We start from the raw sequence: 25,511 nt of genomic DNA on the forward strand, positions 1-25,511 counted from the left end.
GGCCTTGTGATTTTGGGATATTTTAATGCAAAAATCTTAGGTATTCCACCTTTAATATATACCTGATTTATTGTTGCCTGCTGTGTATGTTTAATTCGTTTTGCCGAATAAAATGTAACTGTCAAAGCAAGTTGTAGAAAGCCTCCCTCCGGAACCTTATTGGTTGCTATGGTTGCTGGGGGTTCCGATAGGAAAACTCTCGGCGGCGCCATAATAATGGCTAAACAACTTTCTTTAATGTGCTGTTTGGAAAAAGCGAGAGTTGAGGAAGAAGACACGCCACTGCCTTCATCTATGGAGTCCACCCAGCCAGTTCTTCAGACTCATTAACCCACAAGAAGACTAGTCAGGTGCTGGTGACACAAGTTATTGTCTACACACTGGTTTGTCCAGCCTTTATTGAGCTCTGTTGGTTGAACATGATGATTTGCCGAATATAAAGGTGTTACTGTTTTTGCAGTTTGTCTATTAATTTTTCTACTCTCTAAAGTTAATTATTATTGAAGTATTTTTTTCTATGAAAACCGTCTCGGGTTATGACTATAACCCTTGTTCCCTGAGAAGGGAACGAGACACTGCGTCGATAAAATCGACTCTTTGGGGACGCTCCCTAAGCGTGCGCCTCTGAAGTATGAATGAAACTAATCCAATCCTGATTGGTGTTGCGTCGTGACGTAACATGTGACGGCATACCCGGAAGTATAAAAGTGACGCTGTCACAACACACACTAGCCTCGCGATGAAGCAAGACGCTCAAGGGTCTGAAAAGGGGGCGTGGCAACACGACGCAGTGTCTCGTTCCCTTCTCAGGGAACAAGGGTTATAGTCATAACCCGAGACGTTCCCTATCGAGGGAACTCAACACTGCGTCGATAAAATCGACTCTTTGGGGAACGAGTACCCACTAGGCCACGCACCGAACAGACCCGCCCCAGAGTGAAACTGATTAGGCACTCAGCAAGGGCCGAGTACGTGTGCACCGGGCGTACTGGGAAGGCTGAGACTGTAAAACCTGATGAAAGTATGCGGGGTAGCCCAGCCGGCTGCCTCACAAATCTCCTGCAGAGGTACTCCCGACAGAAGGGCCCTAGAGGAAGCCATGCCTCTAGTCGAGTGAGCCCTTAAGGCCAAAGGTGAAGGAACCCCACGCACCTTGTAAGCCTCAGTAATAGCCTGGACAATCCAGTTACTTATAGTTTGTTTGGTCGCCGGGAGCCCCCTCTTAGGTGACCCAAAGCATACTAACAACTGGTCAGATCTTCTCCAAGAAGCAGACTTTTCCAAGTATACACTCAAAGCTCTGACGGGGCAGAGCAAGTGAAGCCTCTCTTCTCCCGCCGACACATGAGGTGGAGGATGGAATGCCTGAAGGACTACAGAGCGAGCCGTACTCGAAGGAACTTTAGGCACGTAGCCCGGACTCGGGTGCAAAAAGGCCTTTACTTTGCCAGGGGCAAACTCCAAGCAAGCTGGCGTTACCGCCAGGGCCTGGAGATCTCCCACCCTCTTAAGAGAGGTAATCGCTAAGAGAAAGACCATTTTCAACGTTAAGTCCTTAGGCGAAGCCGACTCTAAAGGTTCGAAGGGAGCGAGGGACAACCCTTCCAGAACTATTGCCAGATCCCAGGCAGGCACCCTGGACCTGATCGCCGGCCTCATCCTCCAAGCACCACGGAGAAACCTAATGACCAACTGGTGCCTCCCCAGAGGTCCACCATCTACTGGCGCGTGGAAAGCCGAAACGGCAGCCACGTACACCTTAAGAGTGGACGGGGAGAGACCCGCAGAGAAACGATCCTGAAGGAATTCCAGAACTGAAGCCACTGGGCAGTTTACTGGATCCAACCTTCGTTCTCCACACCAAGTGTGAAACACCTTCCACTTGAGGCCATATAATCTCCTGGTAGATGGGGCCCTAGAGCTAAGTATGGTTTCAACCACCTCAGCTGATAAGCCAGCATTTAGGTACTGAACCCCCTCAGAGGCCAGACCCACAGCTTCCACAACTCTGGGCGAGGGTGGAAGATTGTGCCCTCCGCCTGAGACAATAGATCCCTCCTCAGAGGAATCGGCCATGGCGGAGCTATGAGGAGTGATATTATATCCGAGAACCATACTCGTGTCGGCCATCTCGGGGCAACCAGAAGTAGACTGATGCCCTCTTGACGGACCCTCTCCAGGACCCCTGGGAGCAGAGCGATCGGGGGGAAAGCATACAGGCGAAGCCTCGGCCAAGCCTGTACCATGGCATCCAACCCCAGTGGGGCTGGATGTGAGAGGGAGAACCAAAGTGGACAGTGGGACGTCTCTCGAGACGCAAACAGATCCACTTCCATCGGTCCGAACCTCTCCCATATCGACTTCACCACATCCGGATGAAGTCTCCATTCCCCGGGCCTCAGCCCCTGCCTCGACAGGATGTCTGCTCCCCGATTCTGAACCCCTGGGATATACATTGCCCTTATTGACAATATCTTTCCCTGGGACCAAAGGATAATCTGATGCGCCAGTTTGCACAGAGGGCGCGATCTGAGTCCCCCCTGTCGGTTCAGATAGGCCACCACTGACGTATTGTCTGTCCGTATAAGGACGTGGCGACCCTCGATGTCTGGGAGGAAGCTCCTCAAAGCCTTGAATACCGCCATCATCTCCAGGCAATTTATATGCCAAGTGCGATGATGGTCCTGCCACAGACCCCTGGTAAAGCGGCCGTCCATGACCGCGCCCCAGCCCGTAAGGGAGGCGTCTGTCGAAACGGTTTCCCGGCGACATGACACCCCCAACACTGGCCCTTGGGATAGGAACCAAGGCTTCTTCCATATTTGCAGAGACTGAAGGCACTTGCGCGTTACTCTGATCATACGGAACGGATTTCCTTTGGGTGAGAACCCCTTGGTCTTCAACCACCACTGGAGGGGCCTCATGTGAAGGAGGCCCAGAGGAATAATGTTGGATGCCGCTGCCATGAGGCCCAGCATCCTTTGAAAGTGTTTCACAGTGACGGCCTGACCTAGCCTCACCCTGGACACCATCGCCAGAATTGACTCGATACGTGCGGGAGACATACGTGCCTGCATTGTAATCGAGTTCCACACGACTCCCAAAAAGGTCGTGCCCTGGGACGGTTCTAGCACACTCTTCTTCAAATTGAGTCTTAACCCCAATTTTTGAATATGGCCAAGAACGACATCTCGATGCCGAACTGCCATCTCCCGAGACTGGGCCAAAATAAGCCAGTCGTCGAGATAATTCAATACGCGAATCCCCTGAAGTCTCAGTGGAGCAAGGGCCACGTCCATACACTTGGTAAATGTGCGGGGAGAGAGTGCTAGGCCGAACGGAAGAACCCGATATTGGTATGCTTCGCCCCCGAAAGCGAACCTCAGGTACCTCCTGTGACAAGGAAGGATGGAGATGTGAAAATAGGCGTCTTTCAGATCTATCGTGACAAACCAGTCCTCGGATCTGATTTGACTCACGATTGTTGGAATGGTCAACATTCTGAATTTGAACCTTCTCAGAGACCGGTTCAACACCCTGAGATCCAAAATTGGCCTTAACCCCCCATCCTTCTTTGGAACTATAAAGTACCGGCTGTAAAACCCGGACTCCCTGTCTACCGGAAGAACACGTTCTATGGCTCCTTTCGACAGCAGAGTCTGTACTTCTTGTTCCAACACCTGAGCCTGCTCTGGGACCACCGCAGTGAGCACCACCCCAGAGAACTTGGGGGGGCGGTGCGCGAACTGCAGTCTGTACCCAACTCGTATTATCTGCAGGACCCATGGAGATATGTTGGGAAGATGATACCATCCCTCTACAAAATCTGCTAAGGGTACCAGCCTCTCGAGGCTGGCCTCTGGTGTCTTTTCGCTGGAAATTGATGCGGCCCGAAGCGCTGTTAACGGCGGACCTGCATCTTTTCCTAGAGGGCCCCGTTGTGAGAACAACCTCGGTTGTCTCACTGCGGAGGGGGCAGCCCTCTGAAGTCCTGCCTTGGCTAGGACCTCTTTTCCGAAGTCCTCTTAGCCTGAATGACGTCCCTCAGGTCGCCCCTCTGGCTGGAGGACTTCGGTTTTTGGGAGCGTTTCCTCTGTTGCCAAGACCCCGGAGGGGGGGCTCTAGAGGAAACGCTCTCCTTCTGCTCTGCCCTGTGGGAGGAGCTGGCTGATGGCTGGGGCCGATTGCTTTGCCCCCCCCTACTAGATTTGGCCTTCGCTTTCCGGGGGAGGTACTGCTGGAACGCCGCAGATTGTTTTCTCGACTCCTGAAACCTGTCGACAACCGAATTAACGGCGTCGCCGAACAGGCCAGAAGCCGAAAGCGGCGCATCCAGCAGGAAGGACCTATCCTTTTCTTTAATACCGGATAAGTTCAGCCACAGATGCCTCTCCGTGGCCACCATGGCCGCCATAGAGCGGCCAATAGCGCTGGCCGCTTCCCTAGTGGCCCGGAGAGACAATCTGCGGCCTTCCTCAACTCCGCGACATCTTCAGGAGTAGGCCCCTCCCCCTCATCCAAATCTTTCAGGAGGTCGGCCTGGTATGCCTGCAAAATCGCCATTGAGTGCAGACACGAACCAGCCCGACCCGCCGCCATGTAAGCCCTGCCCACCAATGCAGATGTCTCTCTGCAGGGCTTACTAGGCAACACCGGGGTCTTTAGGGAAGACGCCGATTCGGGAGAGAGATAGCTCGCTAAAGCCTCCTCCACCTTCGGCATCTTCCCATATCCCATATCTCGAGCCCCCATAACATTGCTGTAATCTATTACATTGGGACTCGAAATACGGGACGAATGCGGTCTTTCCCACGTTCTCGAGATCTCTTTATGGAGATCAGGGAAAAACGGCAGACCCCGGCGGTGAGGCTGTGACCTGCGCTGCAGGTAACGCTCGTCCATTTTACTGGTGACTTGCGTTTCCTGCTCATGTTGTGGCCAGCTGATGTTTAGTCTGGCCACAGCGCGTGTCACAACCTCCACCAGCTCCTCATAACCCAGGCCGCGTGATGGCGTGCTGAGATCACGGTCGTCCGCATCGATGCTGAGCACGTCCCCTTCCTCAGAAGTAGACAGCTCAAGCACCGGGACCTGATCGCGGGTAGGAGAAACCGCAGCGCGGGCTCCCACACCACTCTCAGAGGCTGCGGGACCAGCCGATGGCGAGCGAGAAAATGCCTCAGCATTCTCACTCTCCTCCGCCAGATCCCGCTGCGAACCCCAGGATCTCAGTCGCCGCATCGCCTCGACATATGCGGGACCGGAACCCTGGGGAACGCGAGCCTGACCGTGCTCGTCAAAGCACGCCAGCCGGGAGCGCAGCACTCTAATAGGCAAAGCCTCACACATTTCACAAGCAGCCCCCTCGAGAGCTGCCCGTGCGTGCTGCACTCCCAAACAATACACACATAGAGAGTGTGCGTCCCCACCCGTGATGAAACGAGGGCAGGGATGCACACACCTCTTGAATTGTTCACTGGCCATACTTTCTTTCAATAATAAGACAAACAACACCAAATAAGACAGACAGTTTCAACATAAAGCGCTTGCTGAAGAGCGAAAGCTAGTGTGTGTTGTGACAGCGTCACTTTTATACTTCCGGGTATGCCGTCACATGTTACGTCACGACGCAACACCAATCAGGATTGGATTAGTTTCATTCATACTTCAGAGGCGCACGCTTAGGGAGCGTCCCCAAAGAGTCGATTTTATCGACGCAGTGTTGAGTTCCCTCGATAGGGAACTATAGGCCCACTCACATTTTCACTGGCCCACCCAAAATACAATTTCTGCCTACGCCACTGATATTGCCTACAAAAACGACTCGATTGGGACTACAGCTGGGTTTTAGACGTCACTAACCCACACATTTGCATCAACCCCTCCCTCCGGAATATGCAAAAAAGGGCATGCGCATATTTCTGCGGCACGTCGAGTGTGTTATGTTCACCCAGCTGTCAGGTCTTCTGTGTTCGAGCTTCCCACGGACGCTGTACTTCATCAACAATGGACACAATTAATGTTTGATTTTGTTCCTGAAAATGACAATCGTAATCTAGCTCTCTGTGCTGCGCATTTTACGGAAGACAGCTTCCAGAATCTCCACGAATTCAACACCGGATTCAACAAGAAACTGTTACTAAAACATGAAGCAGTTCCAACTTTAAAACCTAAGACTTCATCATTTTAAATGTATTTGCATGTATAATTCCAGACGTAGCCTTGTTTTATTTTTTTTCAAATGCCAGCGCTGGTCTACGACAAACGCGTACAAACATAATGGATCTGAATTTTGTATAAGTACTAATGTTGTAAATGTATTTTTCATGTATATATGCTTTATGACGTTATTTTCGATTTGATCAAGAACGTAAACTTGCCAACACTGTTTGTGTTTAACATTAGTATCCAGTCAGTTGCTAATGTTGCCAGTCAGATGCTATTGTGTAAAACAAACGTGTATAAAGTAAAAAAAAAAATGTAGCAAATTATCATTCAGAAACGTTTAGTAAGAGCCGTGTGTGGTGAGGTTCTGCTTGACTCTCTTCATCGCAGCTTTCTCGGTCTGATTCTGCCTCAAACTGATACTGCAGTTCGACACATATTTACATCTGGACCGGAGCTCATGACATGCACGTTTCGCCCGTAAAGGTAAAGGCCAATTTATAGTTCTGCGTCGAGGGTACGCCGTAGTGTACGCCGTTGGCTTCGCACGTAGGCGACGCCGTTGTGAGCATTTATACTTCTGCGTTCAGGTCTTGGTTGCTCTGCAGTACTGCTCCGAAACGCTAGTTGGCGGCGGAGGGTTTTAATGTTCCACTGTGTTTAGATTCCTCGCAGCTATAGGTTACTACAACCAATAGTGACTGAAAGAGAGCTGATCATGTTGGAGTTGGAGCATATGGAGGTGGAAAAACAGTTCATTTTAGTGAAATTACTAAAACTGAAAGGCAGAAATGAGAGAAGACTTCGGAGGAGATGAAACGTGTGGAAATCATAGACAGTGGTGGAAATGCGTGAGAAGGTACGTGCGGAAATGCGTAGGAGGAAATGCGATGCTACCAAGCCGACCAATCACCGATCTTGCGGTCCGCGTCGTCGCGACGTGTAGTTACATTTTTGAAGAGGTGCACGTCAGGCGACGGCGAAGGGTACGCGGTATGGGACGCGTCTGTGCGTATGCTACGCCGTACCTACTGCGCGCACCCTACGCAGAAGTATAAATTGCCCTTAATGGGCAAACTAACCAATCTGAGCCCACTGCCTGTTTCTGAGGGAGTGGTTTCATAGAATCAGGAAGTCGACCGGTCGTTTAGGGGAAAGAGGAGAGCGCGGCTGACAATAAAGATGAAGTTTATGAAAAATAAGACTTTTAAAAAAAGAAAAACCACGAATACGTGTTATATTGCACCCCATAATTACAATCATGCAAAGAAAAAAAAGAAAAAAGCAGTCAACCCCCCCTTTAATGCTAAATCTTGAAGTATCCCTTTAAGTCCTCTGTGTCTATTCATTTGCTGTCTGGTCTCTTCTGTGATATAGGTGTTGTAAGCAGCAGTTCTCTTTGTGTGATTTATCTTCCTGTGGATTTATTAAAGATAAGCTTTGCCTTCATCAACATGTTCAACAACACATCGTTGTGACAGTCTTCCATGCCTACTTCTGTTTTTCCTACACTTTCTGTGTCCAGCTGCTTAGCTGAAATTGGTACGTGCAAAATCTACTCTGACTAATCTGAAAGCTTTTCTGTCACTATTGAGGAGTCCATGTCTTTCCATCAAAGCAGGTTACAAGTCTGGGTGTCGTAAAAATAGTTATAGTTCTGCATATTTTCATCTATGAAACAGTGTTATTAATTGCAACCTTTATTGCAGTTCTCTTCTCTTTGTTCTTCTTCATATTTTAATGCCCGTACCCTCAGATTTTCTTCATCTTTTTTTTTTTCCGTCTTACCACACATTTTCGAACAGTATGAGTCTATGGCTTTTAGATATGCTGCCCATCATTTGTGGAACTCCTTTCCCTTGGAAATTCGTAACGGCCTTCATACTTATTCGTAACAGTCTTTATACTTAAATCTCATCTTAAAAGTCATTTAATTAAACAGGCTTATTTATGATTGCATATTGTTGTAACCTGGCCCTTTAAGTCCCTTAACTGCCTACTGTGTTCTTGTAGTTCATTGGTTGTTCTGATATGCACTCCTTAGCATAGAACAGGGAGTTGAGTTAGTTGATAGTAGAGGTTGCTCGCATGCTCATCGCACGTCGGAGAAACTGCCGTCCAGTGCCGGAGCAAGAGCGCTATCAGCTGCAGCATAACTGATATTTATCTGTGTTCATAAATGTTGGTGAGTGCGCTGTGAACTGTGACTTGCATCTGTGTCCGAAGATCGCAGTAAAACTTGTGAAATAATATCTCCTTGTCGTGGCTCATTCCACCCGCGTTTCCATGTGCATGATAGACAAATCAACAACACGACAACTGGTGTCAGAAGTGGGATTGTGTTAATAACGTGAATTAACCCAGAAGAATATCGATTTAAAAAGGAAAAGAAGTTGGATGCTGAAGTGGCTAATTTGTTAGCGCTTTAGGCCAGAGGCCCGATGAGAACCGTGTTGACTCAACTACACTGAATTGCCAGAGACAGTAAGAAAATCAAATGCTCCTGGAGGTCATCTGTAACGACAATTGACTGAAATAAAAGTTACGACAAAACTATACGGATAAAAGGCCCTTCACCATTATCCAATACCAGGCAGTTCGCGAGTTGGCTGACGTCATCGCACCCGATGAGAAGCGTGTTGATTCAAGTACACTGAATTGCCAGAGACAGTAAGAAAACCAAATGCTCCTGGAAGATTTTTGCGAGAATATTCGACTATAAAAAAGGGTATAAAAAAAAGATATCTAAAAAAAAAGAGAGATAAAAGATATCTTAAAAAAAGAGATAACAAAAAGATATTTAAAAAAAAAGAGATAAAAAAGGATATCTAAAAAAAGAGATAAAAAATAGATATCCAAAAAAAGAGACAACAAGAAAAAAGATATAAAAAAAGATATCTAAAAAAAAGAGAGAAAAAAAGAGATAAGAAAAGAAATGGAGAAATATTAAAAAAAAAAATAATAATTCCCGGGAAGATTTATACCAAGGAGCAATGGCAGCAGCAGCCCCTGATCCCAACCAACCTCCAGAATGGTTGAAGGCAATGCTTGAAAATCAGAATAAGAATAATGAGCAACTGCGAACGATGATGACTCCAATATTGCACCATATTGCAAGTAGTACCCAAGCCCCGCAAACATCCATGTCCACTGCACCTAGGTCGGACACCCGTGAGAGCTCGCAGCCCACTGTCAGAGATAGGCGGATACCTTACTGTGATTCACAGTTTCCCTTAGAGAATCCAGAGAGGTCACGCAACATTACAAGTGGACCGTTTGCTGCTGAGCTGGACGTCATACAACAAAGAGCACATACTTCAGGCCCCACCAGAGTTACCCCCTCCATAGAGACAGGTGTTAGGCAACGAAATAGTGAGCGTGGCTCTCAGCTACTGCCACCTACCTACGCTTTTGAACAAAGACACAGCATTCCTCATCATCAAGGCCAACCCATTTCTCATGAGGGTCCCAGAGCAAAGCTCGCTATTTTTGATGGTAGTGGGGACTGGGAATCGTTTCTAGTACCATTTGAACGGCAGGCCAGAAAGTATGGATGGAGTGGAGCCCACAGGGTGGACTATTTACATGAATGCCTGAGAGGGGCAGCAATTAAGTATGTCTGTTCACTTCCTGAGCATATTCGAGAGGACTACACTCTTCTGAAGGAGCAGCTAACTCAACGTTTTGGTCAACGAGACCCCCCGACCACAATTAGGAGGAAGCTTGGAGAACTACGCCAGTTTAAAGAGTCAGCAGCAGAGTTTGCAGAAGAGGTACAACGCTTAGTCACCTTAGCCTACCCTGGTGTGGACCTCGATCTGCAAGACCAACTTGCCACAGATTTCTTCCTCAAGGGACTTCGTAACCAAAAGGTGGCTTATGAAGTAATGAACAGAGATCCCCATTCATTAGTGGAAGCTCAAAGACTTGTAGAGGCCCACGAGCATAATTATCGAGCCACTGTGGGGCGTGATGTTGATTCAAAGAGCAGAGCCAGGCGGATTTCATGGGCAGATGATGATGACGTGTCAATTGAAACTCCAGCAGCCTCACGCAGGGTGCATAGTCCAAGCTACGTCACTGCAGACCAGCTAGCCCTTCTCTCACAGAAAACGGCATCCCTAACCGAGACAGTGGAGAGGATTAGTAAGAACTATGTGACTGTTGAGCAGTTTCACCTCCTGATGAAAAAGATGGAGCAGCTACAATCGAAACTAGACAACCCTGTGGCTAAGGAGCCAAGAATCCTGGAGGAAGCAAATCAGGAAAGTAGGCGAGGGCGGTCTCCAACGCAACGTGGTGCAGTACAAACCAGATCCTACTCTTCAAGTCCCAGCCGTGTTGGAACAGGTTTGTGTTATCACTGTGGTGAAGAAGGACATTTTCGAAGAGAGTGCATGAGGCTGTCAACCCTGCCACCCAACTCCGGTCAAAGCAGTAAGGATCAAAACCGCAGTACTGCTTCAAGAGATTCAGTAAGCTGGAGAAGTCAGTCCCCCACACCCCAGGTGGGACGCGCTACAAGTAGAGGTCCAAGTTTGCTCATTGATGCAACCGTGAACAGCATTCCAGTGAAAGCCGTTGTAGACACAGGAGCTGAAGCAACAGTTATCTCAGAAACTTTGTATCAGCAGTTTCCCTCAAATAAGCAGATGGCTTTAACGCAAACATGCCTCCATAATGCAGAATCAGGTAAAGACATGAGCGCCAAAGGTGGACTAAAAGTTAAATTCCAAATTGGTACCTGGAGTGCAGAATGGGACGTTTTTGTGGCTCCGATACGTGACTCTGTTCTTCCTCGATCTTCTGCAAGCTGCAAATGTAACCATCCACACTAATGGCAGAGTGTTAGTCGAGGAGGAGCTGGTTCCTGCTAGGATCGTTGGCGGTGAGGGAACGGACTATCACGTTGCACGAGTGGTCCTGGAGACAGACACAATGTTACCTCCAGAAAGTGAGTGTCTTGTCTGTGGAGAAGTCGACAATCCAAAACCTGGTGTCTGTGCTGTTTTGGAACCCTACCCGATCACAGAAACTGTGGCTTCTGGAAGTGTTGTCACAACCATGGAGCAACGGGTGATTATCAGGCTCTGCAATCTTTCCAGCCACAAGACTACCTTACTGAAAGGAGCTTGCCTTGGTCTCTTAGTTGAAACTTATGCAGATGAGAGCTTGTCAAATGACACACAGCAAGAGGAGGACTGTAGTCTTCAAGAGCAGAGTGATGACACCATTCATTCAGAACTGAGAAGACTGACAACTGCCATTGACTTGCCCGAGCACCTCCAAGCCCTTTATGCTGCTTCAAGTGGCGCATTAAGTGAAGAACAGCAACAACGACTTGTTAAGCTCCTGCATTCATACAGGTTTCTCTTTGCCATTTCAGATGTTGACCTTTGATTCTTAACAGCTGTCACACACAAGATAGACACTGGAGCCGCTAGGCCAGTACGCCAGCCTGTAAGACGGACTCCCCTCGGGTTTCAAGGGGAAGAGGAGAGGCACCTCAAAGCTATGCTGGAAGCAGGAGTTGTTAGACCTTCCTCCTCAGAGTGGGCATCGCCTGTGGTGCTAGTCCGTAAAAAGGATGGTGGTGTCCGCTGGTGTGTCGATTATCGGCGCCTAAACAGCCTGACAATTAAGGATGCTTATCCTCTCCCCAAGATTGAGGAATGTCTTGATGTTCTTGGTGGCGCTTGTGTTTTCTCTACCCTAGACCTCCAATCTGGGTACTGGCAAATTGTAGTAGATGAAATGGATAGAGCAAAGACGGCCTTCATCACTCGCTATGGCCTCTATGAATACAACCATATGCCCTTCGGATTGTGCAATGCTCCAAGCACTTTCCAAAGGGCAATGGAGCTTGTTCTTCGAGGCCTTCAGTGGGAAACCCTTCTAATTTACTTGGATGACATCATTATCCTGGGTAAAGAGGTAGACAAGAGCCTTGATAATCTTGAAGTTGTATTCCAACGCCTTGACAGTTACGGGTTGAAGCTGAAACCATCAAAGTGTCATCTACTCAAAGATGAAGTCCTTTTTCTGGGCCATGTGGTCAGTGGTGAGGGTATACGCCCCAATTCAGCTTTGATTAAGGATGTGGAAGCTTGGAAAACCCCCACAAGTGTGCATGACCAGAAGGCCTTCCTTGGACTGTGTAATTACTACAGGAAGTTTGTTCAGGCATTCTCTGAGTTGGCAAGCCCACTAAATGAACTCCTTCGAAAAGAAGTAAAATTCCTGTGGACTGAGGAGCACCAAAAAGCTTTCACACAGCTCAAGGAAAAGTTAACTTCTGTACCGATACTTGGGTATCCTTCGGCGGAAGGGAAATATATCCTGGACACAGATGCATCAAATCACAGCATCGGAGCAGTGTTATCACAACTCCAGTGGGGAGAAGAGAGAGTTATCACTTACGCCAGTAACCATCTTACCCCAGCTCAGAGGAGATACTGTGTAACGAGACGAGAGTTGCTGGCTATTGTTTGCTACACCCGCCAATTTCGACACTACCTGCTGGGTAAGAAGTTCCTTCTGCGCACTGATCACAACAGCCTGACCTGGTTGTTCCGTTTCAAACACCCTGAAGGACAGCTTGCACGATGGCTGGAAGAGCTGAGCCAGTATGATTTTGACATTGAGCACAGGGCTGGAAAACACTATTCAAATGCTGATGCAATGTCAAGACATGAGGGCGAGATCCACAATATGTGCAACTGGTATCAAGCGGGGAAGGATGTTTCAGATTTGCCATGTGGAGGTTGCCAACACTGCCAAAGACTCCATGACCGCTGGGAGAGGTTTGAAGAAGACGTTGAGGACGTGGTGCCACTAGCAGTAAGGCGCATTGAGTGTGAAACAGAGGAACACAATGACATTTGCACAGGTGAAGAGAACGGGCCAGCTTCAGAGTTGCTTGGAGCCCCACAAGTAAATTGGTTAGAAACCATTACCAAACAGCTGGCTTAAGAACAAAAAGCTGATCCTGATCTTTCAATCTTGCATGAGTGGAAAGAGAGTGGAACCCTTCCCACGAAAGAGCAGGTAGCATTGAAAAGTCCAGCAGTAAGGAAATACTGGCTGTGTTGGCCGCAAGTTCAATCACATCATGGTGTTCTCTTCTATCATTGGGAAAGGCCTGGAGGACTCAGCCCATCTTTGTTGCTTCTAGTACCAGCTTCAATGCAAACAGAAGTGTTGCAAGCCTGCCATAACCCGCCCCAGTCTGGCCATTTGGGGGAAGGCAAGACGTTAGAGCGACTCCGTCAGAGTTTTCACTGGTATGGCATGGGAGGAGATGTACATTTGTACATACAACGGTGCCAACATTGCAACGCTCGCAAAGTTGCAGGAACTACTAAGAGAGCCAAGCTTCAAAATTACCAAGCAGGGGCCCAATGGATCGAGTCCATCTCGATATACTGGGTCCATTTCCTGTGTCCAGTTCTGGAAACAAGTATGTCCTCATCATCATTGATCAATTCACTCGATGGGTAGAAGCCTTTCCGGTTCCAGACCAAGGGGCAGAAACTACATCTAGGACACTAGTTTATGAGTTCATTTCTCGGTTTGGCGCACCACTTGAACTGCACACAGATCAGGGTCGCAACTTTGAAAGTTCACTATTCAAGAATGTTTGTAGTCTCTTGCGGATAACAAAAACAAGGACGACCCCTTACCACCCTGCCTCAAATGGGCAAGTTTAACGGTTCAACCGTACACTCCTGCAGATGATCCGCTGCTATGTGAACCAGGATCAGAAAAACTGGGATGTGCATCTTCCCCTCCTTACATCAGCATATCGTAGCTCCCAACATACAATTACTGGATTCACACCAAATAGACTGATGCTCGGAAGGGAAGTCTACCAACCTCAAGATCTGTGGTCTGGCATAGCAGAGCAGAGGTCAGATAGTTTGGGAGTTCCAGACTTCCTGTACAGCTTGAAGAAAGGCTTAAGAGAAGCACATGACACTGCCAGGGAGCACCTTTGAACAGCTCAACAACGTCAAAAGAAGACGTATGATCTCAGGGCTCAAGAGAGGATGTATAGTGTGGGAGATCTGGTGTATATTAGGGACAACACCAAAAAGAAGGGGCAAAGCCCAAAACTCCAAGCACCATGGAAAGGGCCCATGGTGATATCTGCCTGTCGTGGCCCTGTACTTTATGAGGTTCAAGGATTACGAAACAAGAGAATCATGCATCATGATCGTCTCAAACCTTATGACTGTGAGGTGATTCCAGCATGGGTGAAGCGTCAAAGGAGCCAGATTTTGCAAAAGAGCAATGGTACCACAGATGATTCTACCATTCAAGAACCTCAGCTTGAACCTGAACAGCTTGCAACCCAGGACAGTAGTGAAACAGATTCAGCATCTTCTGACCTGGAGCCCAAGGAAAACCTGGACAAGGGTAAAAAACGTCAGCAAACAGCTCGCCGACGAAGAAAAAAAGAAAGAGAACTTGGGTTTATCTCAGACCTAGGACAAGAAGAAACAATCAAGAGGACAAACAAAGGAAGAGAAATTCGTAAGCCTGCCAGATACAATGATTAAGAGAAAAGAGAATTACTGTTCCAGGCTGCAGTTAAGTGCAAATACTCATGGACTTTTATTTCAGAGTTAACGCTTTTGAAGAGTTTTCCAGGCTAAAGGTACTTATTGTTTATAATTACATGTACAATTTTTAGTTACTGTTTTGGTTCTTGTTTTTGGGTTATTGTACTGAAAGGACTCAGTACTACTAGAGGGGGGATAGTGTTGTAATCTGGCCCTTTAAGCCCCCTTAACTGCCTACTGTGTTCTTGTAGTTCATTGGTTGTTCTGATATGCACTCCTTAGCATAGAACAGGGAGTTGAGTTAGTTGATAGTAGAGGTTGCTCGCATGCTCATCGCACGTCGGAGAAACTGCCGTCCAGTGCCGGAGCAAGAGCGCTATCAGCTGCAGCATAACTGATATTTATCTGTGTTCATAAATGTTGGTGAGTGCGCTGTGAACTGTGACTTGCATCTGTGTCCGAAGATCGCAGTAAAACTTCTGAAATAATATCTCCTTGTCGTGGCTCATTCCACCCGCGTTTCCATGTGCATGATAGACAAATCAACAACACGACAATATGTATTGAGCAATAACTTTTTTCTTTAGTGTAGTAATATTAGTAATATTATAATAATATGCTTTGTCAGTTGTTGTTAAACTGATGTTTTTAGAAAGATTTGTAAGGTGACCTTGAGTGTCTTTCAGGGTTTCCGTTGTCCGGTAATTACCGGACATTGGCCGGGAAAAAAATTAAATGTCCGACAAAATTAAATCTCTCCGGTCAAATTGTCCGATTAAAATTGCCTAATAATCCAGCCCCCCTAACACAATCTTAATTAGAGAATAAGCCTAAAATATATACAGCAAAAATACACCGACCTTTGGCTATGTTATAAAGGAACAGGCGTTTGAATGTTATTAAAGACGGCACATACAAGGATGTCAAAGTGACCAATTCAAGCGACCGTTACATTCAAGCTTGCAAAAAAGCCAGGGAACCCTATGTTCAACATCTGATAGATGCCTTGCAAGATCGGTTCCCCGAGGATTGCATGGATCTACTTCACTGCCTCGATGGCCTTCTGAATCCCTAGATATCCGCAGACATACACGTAAGTAGGATCTGTTGATTTATTATACGGTCATTCTACAGAAACGTCGGTCCCCTTTTAGTATGGCAAGATGTCTTTATTTATTTATTTTTCTAACATTTAAACTTACACGACATTATTAAAATATAGGCTAAATAAAAATGTATATTTTTGTGCATTTATTTAAAGACGGCATGTACCCGTATTTTCCGCACTATAAGGCGCACTTAAAAGCCTTCAATTTTCTCAAAAAACGACAGTGCGTCTTATGATCCGGAGCGCCTTATATATGGATCAATTGGTTAATAACGCTCCGCGTTACCTTACCTAACGCTAACGCTCAGCCTTACCTTACAAAAAACTAAAGACCAACAACAACATTTTCCAAACAGAAATGTTTCATTTCAAATTACAAATTAGGACTAGCAAGAACAGGAATGTAGCATACTGTCACAGACTAGAAGGACACAGATGGATGAGTGTAAACCAGGTTTATTGAGACAGGTGATATGGTCAGACAGCAGGTGAGTATTATAGAGAAAGTTCAGTAATGGAGCGGGAAACAGTCTGATAATGTATCTCTTATCTTGAGCAGGCCTGGAAGACGGAGAGCTGAGGCAGCGGACGGATGACAAGAGGAAGACCGGGGACCAGGAGCGGATGAGGAGCAGACAGGGCTGAAGCAAATAAGGAATAACCAAGTAAGTATTCCTTATAGCCAGTAGTTGTGTAGCGGGAGTCTGTAGCCGATGTGTCGACGAGACCAGACGGTGAGTGACTGAGAGGAGTGAGTTTATAAAGGGAGGATGATTGGGACGGTGATTGATGCGGACAGGTGACAGTGATTAGTATGCTGGGGAGCTGGAACGAGTGGGCGGAGTGAAGGTGTCTGGTGCTGACGCAGACGGATCCGTGACACATACACAAAAAGTCCTGTAAAATTAAACGAATAAATGGGCCTAATAATATTAATACAAATTTTATAAACAAAAATATACATAAAAGTTTTAAAAGTAAATTAACTATAGGCTAGAATTTTGATAACTGAACTTTTGCCCAACACACACGATAAAAATGTAAATGGGTTAATAACCATTGTACACACAAACTGCTGTAAAATTAAACGAATAAATGGGCCTAATAATATAACTAAAATAAAAATATGAACAAAAATGTAAAAAAAAAATGTATAGATAAATGTTTAAAAGTAGGCTAATTAATTTTTAGGCCAGATTTTGATAAGCCTAACTGATTTTTGCGCAGCGCGCACTATTAAAATTTAAATTGGCTTAGGCCTATTGTAACTGAGAGGCTAAGGACTGTAAGGTGCTAGCTGTTGCTACTAAGATGAAGCTGATACGGGTGTGCCGGTTAGAACACCAAAGTCGGAGAAGGAATCCAGTTCAACAGATTTAATTGAACAAGCATATGCAGAGGGGGAGCCAGATCCTATTAGGTTGAGTTAAACAATGCTGTGCACATTTCACTGACACTCTGTATCGTCTCATGCTTTATGTCCATAGAAGTGAATCAGCATATGTGTGTGGTCTGTAACAAACAAATAAAAGATACCCAGCTGGCATATGACCGACCTTCAACGTTGAAATATGGTTGAAATAATGTCAGTTGTTGTTTCAACAGTGAAAAATATAAAAATACTGGCGAAATCACTTCAGGTAAGACGACATTTTTCATTCTTTAACAGTCTAACGTGAACGTTAAACGTTATGTTCCTGTAATGTATGTACGAGTGTAACTGTGGTAACGTACATACATTATGTTAACAAATATCAATACATGTTTAAAAGGTATTAACGTTACATTGAAATCTGTTGAATAGAGTGTAAATTTACTTTGTGGGTAACGTTAGATTAATGCTAAGAGCTGATAATCACCCATTATAGAAGATCATTATCTTCATTTTTTACTGTCTGTTGACAAGATTTTTACAAACTGCTAACGGACATAGTAATGCAGCCTGCAAATGAGATTTTTTGTATTGCATTAGTGAAGCGCGCTAGAGATATTATTAAGTTTATTCATGTAACGTTAACTTATCTTACGTTACCATCTGACACTGCTGTGTGTTGTTGGTGGTGGTTTGTGTTAGCTCAAATGCATGAGTAATTAGTCGCGGAATAAAGTGATAAAATCTTAATTTATTCGTTAGAAGTACTTAACCTCTTAGAACACTGATAACTGCCAATGATTATATTTGTTTATATTTTTTAGGTCAAGCATCCCAGACAGCAAACTGACATTGAATCAACGTGGAAACGACGTCTCTCATGACATTGAAACAACGTTGATTTTGCTCATCGAATTAACGTTGAACCAACGTCAGACGCGGCATTCTTCAAAGCTAAATGAAAATCGAAAATTGGTTTGCTTTCATAACGTTGAAACAACGCGTTGATTTCAAGTTGATTTTCCGTTAGTTTTGAAAGAATGACGCGTCTGACGTTGGTTCAACGTTAATTCGATGAGCAAAACAATGTTAGATCAACGTTGTTTCGATGTCATATTTCCACGTTGATTCAATGTCAGTTTGCTATCTGGGATTGGAATAAGATTTTTTCGGGGAGAGAACACCCAAATAGAGACAAATCGTCTCTGGTTACGTATGTAACCCTAGTTCCCTGAAGGGAACGAGACGCTGCGTGTAAACGCCGTGGGAACGCCTCTGCGTGACGAGTCATGAAGCACGTATGAAATCTGTCCAATGGCGAGACGGAACGTCATAGGCGGGGTGACGTATCGACCAGGAAACTATAAAGCATCCCCGAAACACAAGCGCAACAGCTTCTGATAGGACTGAAGCAAGCGCTCACGGGCATGCTGGGAGTATGGCATAGACACGCAGCGTCTCGTTCCCTTCAGGGAACTAGGGTTACATACGTAACCAGAGACGTTCCCATTCAGGGAACTTCGAGCTGCGTGTAAACGCCGTGGGAACGCTAATACCAACGCCGCCATGCGAGCAGGTGTCCGTTGTATGAAATCAGGCACATATTTAGACGAAAGCACCTGCGCCCCTGGAGCGGAGCTACCATACCCCTGGTTGAGTGAGCCCAGACAGCCAAAGGAGAAGGCTGACCGGCGGACTCATATGCAAATGAGATGGCCTCGACCACTCACTTACTCAACCTCTGCTCAGATGCGGGACAACCTTTCTTCGGAGGTCCAAAACAAACAGATAACTGTTCAGGCTTTCTCCACAGGGCAGCTCTGTGGACATAAGCATCTAGAGCCCTCAGAGGGCAGAGCAGATTAGTTTCTCTTGGTCTGACCTCACAATACCACGAAGAAAAAGAATTACCAATGGGTATCTCCCGTGAAAAGCTCCACTCAAAGGGACGTGGTAAGCAGATAGGCCACCACATACACCTTTAGTGTGGAGTGGGATAACCCTGTGGAGAAATGCCCCAAAGGAATTCCAGCACCGCCACACCGGGCAGTTAACTGGGTCCAACTGGTGTTCTCCCCACCAAGAGGTGAAACATTGCCACCTCAAGGCATATAATCTCCTCGTGGACGGAGCTCTGGATTGGAGGATGGTCTCCACGACCTCAGTCGAGAGACCCGATTCTATGAGCTGGGCCCCCTCAGAGGCCAAGCCACAACCTCCATAGATCTGGGCGGGGGTGAAGTATCGACCCGCATCCATACTCGGGCCGGCCAACGCGGGGCTACTAACAGTAGAAAGACCCCGACTCGGTGAACCCTCTCCAGAACTCCTGGGAGCAGAGCAATCGGGGGAAATGCGTACAGGGGTGACCTCGGCCACTCCTGTACCATCACATCCAACCCCAGAGGGGCTGGTGGATACAGAGAAACCACAGCCTGCAGTGTCTCAGTCCCTGGATTCAAATAGGCCTACCTCGGTATGACCGAAATGACTCCATAGACTCCCCGGGCCTCGGCCCCTGCCTCGACAGGATGTCTGCTCCCCGATTTAAATATCCTGGGATATATAATCGCCAAAGAAGAAGCTTCCCCTGGGCCCACAGAAGGATCTGGCGCTAGCCTGAATAATGGACATGAGTGCAGACCCCCTTGATGGTCTATAAAAAGACCCCCGATGTGCTGTCTGACCGGACAAGAACATGGTGACCCCTCAGGTCTGGGAGAAAGTCCACAGACCCCGGGCTGAGCGACCACTCATGATCGCCCCCAGCCCGTGAGGGAGGCGTATATCGTTAGCTTCTTTGGAACAATGAAGTAACGGCTGTAATACCCCAACTCTCTGTCGGGGGGAAGAACTCGTTCTATCGCCCCCTTCAGTAACAGAGCTTTCACCTCTTGTTCCATGACCAGAGCCTGCTCGGGGGATACCACTGTAGGCAAAATCCCCCGAAAACGAGGCGGACGTGACCTGAACTGGATCGCGTACCCGCGTTCGATAGTCTGCAGGACCCATCGAGATATATTTGGAAGACTTTCCCATTCTGCCAGAAATTCCACTAAGGGTACCAGTCTCTCGAGACTGGCCTCTGGAGTAATTATAGAGACAGAAACAGTGCCCTGTGACCGCGCACAGGCAGGGTTTAACGACTGTTCTGTATCGCTCCTCGGAGCAAACGAGCTTCCCTCGGGAAACCACTCGCTAGGACCGTCTGCGCCCACCCTCACAGGCAGGTTCAGCAGAACGGGTCCCTGCAGACCCCCCTGGTGGTTTATGTAAGAGACCACAGACATGTTGTCTGACCGGACAAGAACATGATGATCTCTGAGGTCTGGGAGAAAGTGTTTCAGAGCCTGAAACACCGCCATCATCTCTAGACAATTTATATGCCATCGGAGATGATGGTCTTGCCACAACCCGCGGGCCGAGCGACCACTCATGATCGCTCCCCAGCCCGTGAGAGAGGCATCCGTCGTCACCGATACCCGGCGACACGGGGCTCCCAGCGCAGGTCCCATGGACAGGAACCAAGGTTCTTTCCACATAGCCAGGGCACGGAGACCACGTCGCGTGACCTTGATCTTGCGGAGCGGCTTTCCCCTCGGGGAGAACCCCTTGGTCCTGAGCCACCACTGTAGTGGTCTCATGTACAGCAGGCCGCACGGTAACACATTGGATGCTGCTGCCATCAGACCCAGAATTCTCTGGAATTCCTTTACAGTGAGTGACTGGCCTAGCTTCACTTGCTTGACAGTCGAGATAATCGAGGCTATACAAGCCGGCGACAGACGTGCCTGCATCGTCGTCGAATCCCATACCACGCCTAGAAAAGTGGTCCGCTGAACTGGCGAAAGCACACTCTTCTTAGCGTTGAGTCTCAACCCCAACCTTCTGATGTGGGCGAGGACGGCATCTCGATGCCGAATCGCCTGATGCTCTGATTGAGCCAGAATCAACCAATCGTCGATGTAATTTAAAATGCAAATGCCCTGGAGACGCAGCGGGCCAAGGCCGCGTCCATGCATTTCGTGAAGGTTCGAGGAGATAACGCTAGGCCGAATGGAAGGACCCGATATTGGTACGCTTCGCCCCAAAAAGCGAACCTCAGGAACTTCCGATGTTGCGGAAGGATGGAGATATGGAAGTACGCGTCTTTTTTTAGGTCTATCGTGACAAACCAGTCCTCGGACCTGATCTGTGACACGATCTGCTTGAGAGTCAGCATTTAGAACTTGAGCTTCCCTACTGACCGATTTAAGAGGCGCAGGTCTAAAATCGGACGCAGCCGCCCATCCTTCTTTGGAACAATGAAGTACCGGCTGTAATACCCCAGCTCTCTGTCGGGAGGAAGAACTCGTTCTATCGCCCCCTTCAGTAGCAGAGCTTTCACTTCTTGTTCCATAACCAGAGCCTGCTCGGGGGTCACCACTGTGGGCAAAACCCCCCGGAAACGAGGTGGACGCGACCTGAACTGGATCGCGTACCCGCGTTCGATAGTCTGCAGGACCCAACGAGATATATTTGGAAGACTTCCCCATTCTACCAGAAATTCTACTAAGGGTACCAGTCTCTCGAGACTGGCCTCTGGAGTAGTTTTTAAAAACAGAAACAGCGCCCTGTGACCGCGCACAGGCAGGGTTTAACGACCGTTCTGTATCGCTCCTCGGAGCAAACGAGCGTCCCTCGGGAAATCGCTCGCTGGGACCGTCTGCACCCCCCATTACAGGCAGGGTTGGCAGAACGAACCCCTGAGGGCACCGAGAGAGAGCGGGCGCCGGATTCAGCGGCGAACACCTCTGTCTCACGGTGGGGACCACCCTCAGTAGCCTGACACCAGTGGCGTCAGGACTTCTTCGACGAAGCCTTCCTGGCGACAATAACCGTCCTCAGATCGGTTCTATCCCGGGAAGACCTCGCCTGAGAACGCCGCGTCTCAGCCCAGTTTTGCTGGGGAGGAGCCCGAGACGCGACGCTCTCTCGACGGGCGGGGCTGCTCTCGCCCAGCAGCCCCCGAAGGATGAGTACGGAGGGGGAGACATTTCTGGAGCGCCGCTGCCTGTTTTTTTCGGTCGACAGCGGCGCATCCAGGAGAAAAGCTTTATCTTTCTCCTTCATATTAGCCAGATTTAGCCACAGATGCCTCTCCGTGGCCACCAGGGCTGCCATAGAGCGGCCGACTGATCTGGCCGTCTCCTTGGTGGCACGGAGAGAAATATCTGCCGCCTGACGCAGTATCTCATTAATCACGTCAGTGCCGACGACCTCCCCCTCACTCATATCTCCTAGACCCAGCAATATTAGCATACATAGAGGTCTGGTGTGTCAAAATTCTAGCTGACACTGGTTTGTTCCACGATCTACACACCTCGGTGTGTAGATCGGGGAAGAAGGGCAAACACCGGCATGGAGGTAGTGAGTGTGATATTAAAAATCTCTCATCCATTTTACTCTCTCGACTCTTGTTTCTCAACTGGCCATTCAATGGTTAATTTTTCCACAGCCCGAGTCAAAAACCTCCATTTTTTTTTTTTCCCTTTTATTTATTTATTTTTTTTTTTACTACATTCGCGGGAGACTGGGATGGCAAACGAGCTTCCCTCGCTCTCCACTGAGTCCATAGACTCTGCATCCACACTTTCAACATCCAGCTCCTCAGAACTGGATAATTGAAGTGATGGCGCCTCAGCCCGGGCAGGAAAACCGCAACGCGGACCCCCGCAGCGAGAACTGAGGCACTGGATCTACCAGGTAAGGGCAGAGAAAGGGCGGGGCCCGTCTCAATCCCCGCTGATAGATCCATCTGCGATCCCCACGACGCAAGCCTTCGCTGTGCCTCGGCAGCAGCGGGACCCGAGCCGCGGGGAGCGCGCACCGAACCACTCTCCTCGAAGAGTGCCCGGCGGGAGCGAAGTGTCTTCATGGGCAGACACTCGCAGTGCTCACAGCCGGCCCCCTCGAGAGCCGACTGAGCATGCTGCACTCCCAAACAAACAACACACAGATCGTGTGTATCCCCACCCGTGATGAAGCGAGGGCAGGGATGAACACACTTTCTGAAATTCTGCTGTTGTTTGCTCGCCATATCAATATATATAAATATACAATATTAGACAGACAGACAAAATTCATACATAGAGCGCTTGTGAAGACTCAGAAGCTGTTGCGCTTGTGTTTCGGGGATGCTTTATAGTTTCCTGGTCGATACGTCACCCCGCCTATGACGTTCCGTCTCGCCATTGGACAGATTTCATACGTGCTTCATGACTCGTCACGCAGAGGCGTTCCCACGGCGTTTACACGCAGCTCGAAGTTCCCTGAATGGGAACCACCAACTACAGTAAGTTGTTTTTGTTTTGTTTCTTGTCGATTTTACACACTCTTTTGAAAACCTACACTGGGATTAATAAAGTATGATTCTCATCATCAAAGAAAGACATTTACTGATAGAAAGTCTGAGTAACTTTTTGTCTTTCTTCCTATGAAGTGCCGCAGAAAGGTCATGTCACCTACCTTCATCAGTCCTGGAAAACAGTAAGGGAAAGACCCTCAGACATGTCATAACAGGATAAAGGCTGCAGGTAACATTATATTATGGCTTAATTTTGATGTACCAGTTGGCTTTTTTGTGTGCTTCCCTTTCTATGATACACATTTTTCTGATGGGATTGCCATGCTTTAAATGTGCGTTTACATTTTAATCATGTAATAACTAACAGTCTCAAAGATGACAGTAAAATGGTAAATGGTAAATGGACTGCATTTATATAGCGCCTTCATAGACCTAATGGCCACCAAAGCGCTTTACATTTGCCTCACATTCACCCATTCATACACTCATTCACACACCGACGGCGGTGTCAGTACTCTGTTCATGTTGTGTGAATGTGTTATAATGGCAAACGTTTGTAGTATTAAATACATTTTAAAATTGTTTATGGAATGGTAAAAAAAAAAATCCTGCTTTTTTAGGGCTTTTCATTGAATCATTTCTTGTTTCCCCTTCCAGACTCACCAAGGATCCAGATGATTACTGGCAATTTGGTGGAGGATTTTTCTTTAGCTGCTATCACTTCAGGTATGCATTCATCAACCTTTTATGATATGATTTTACTCAATTTAATAAAAATGTACACTACCGTTCAAAAGTTTGGGGTCAATATGATTTTTTTTTATATATATATATAAAATAGAAATACTTTTCTTCAGAAAGGACACATTAAATTGATCAAAAGTTACAGTAAAGACATTTATAGTGATGCAAAATATCTATTTTTTTTAATTAATTGCTTTTCTCTTGAACTTTCAACGAATCCTGAAAAATGAATCACGGTTTAAAGGGATAGTTCACTTTGAAATTAATTTTTGATATGTTTTATCTTACCTCAAAGGCATCCAAGATGGTGTCTTTGTTTCAACAGTATTTTCAATTTTGACATTTTTAGGTCAAACCGTTCTTGTCTGTCAGTCATGTAATGGAAATTTATGGGGCCCACCTCGAAGAGCATGCACAGAGAAGTCCAAATTAATCATGATTTAACCCTCTGAGACCTAAGGGTATTTTTACAATAAATTTTCCGTCTGGTGTCATTTACTAAAAAAGCTTGTAAAATATCAACCCTTTGGTGCACAGACAATTGACACACCTCTTTTTTTTCAGGACAAATTGAACTTTCAGCATATTTGTGTTACATTGATGTCACCTGAATGTAAAATAAGTTATGGGACCATAAAGACAAATGAAAAAATAAATCGGAAATGGAATCACTCAATTATTTATTGAAATCACACACAAATAAATAAAAGCTAAGCAATTTTCCTCTGGAAAATAGTTTGTTCATGTCTTTGGAGTCCTGGAGCACAGGAATAAACATTATAACTTGTACAGAACAAAAAATATTGACATTTTTCCAAAAGAAGTCCAGGCGTTTGGGGCCTCATGAAATTCACTGGTGCCAAGCCTCAAAACAGTTCCTATCAGCAATCACACAGAGGGCCACATCACAGGTTTTGCATTTCTATTTTATTTATTCTTTTATTTATTATGTTCTTTTTATTCTTTTATAATACATTTATACTACTATAATACTTTTTTACAGTAAATAAATAAATGGCACTTCAGCTGGGTCTATCCTGGTAATCTAGTTCCTCATCTGTCAAAAAGCTCTGTTCTCCTGAAAATCCTTCATCCTGCAATGCACCAAAATAGACCAGCGCTTTATTTACGTCCATTTCGCTGTGTTTCTCTGTGAATCGCGCGTCTCCGTGAGTCTCTCTATCTCTCTACACTATATCAGCGCTTGGTTCA

The 25,511-nt window shown here is 46.9% G+C and overlaps 1 protein-coding gene across 2 annotated transcripts in view; it reads right to left on the reverse strand.

The window, feature by feature from the left end:
• The window catches only part of agtrap (angiotensin II receptor associated protein), a 108,752-nt gene that overhangs the window by 24,400 nt on the left and 58,841 nt on the right, over nt 1–25,511 (reverse strand). The window contains exon 5 of one of the 2 annotated variants that reach the window (XM_089125342.1): nt 16,276–16,734. The exons of the other annotated variant lie outside the window; for it this stretch is intronic. Coding sequence (XP_088981468.1) covers nt 16,595–16,734 — 140 coding nt within the window. The 3' untranslated portion in view covers nt 16,276–16,594. Of the gene's footprint in view, nt 1–16,275; nt 16,735–25,511 lie in introns of those variants that run through there. 2 annotated transcript variants of the gene reach the window in all.

The sequence above is a fragment of the Pimephales promelas genome, chromosome 21 (assembly GCF_988280905.1).
Source record: "Pimephales promelas chromosome 21, fPimPro1.hap1.1, whole genome shotgun sequence".
NCBI lineage: Eukaryota > Metazoa > Chordata > Actinopteri > Cypriniformes > Leuciscidae > Pimephales > Pimephales promelas.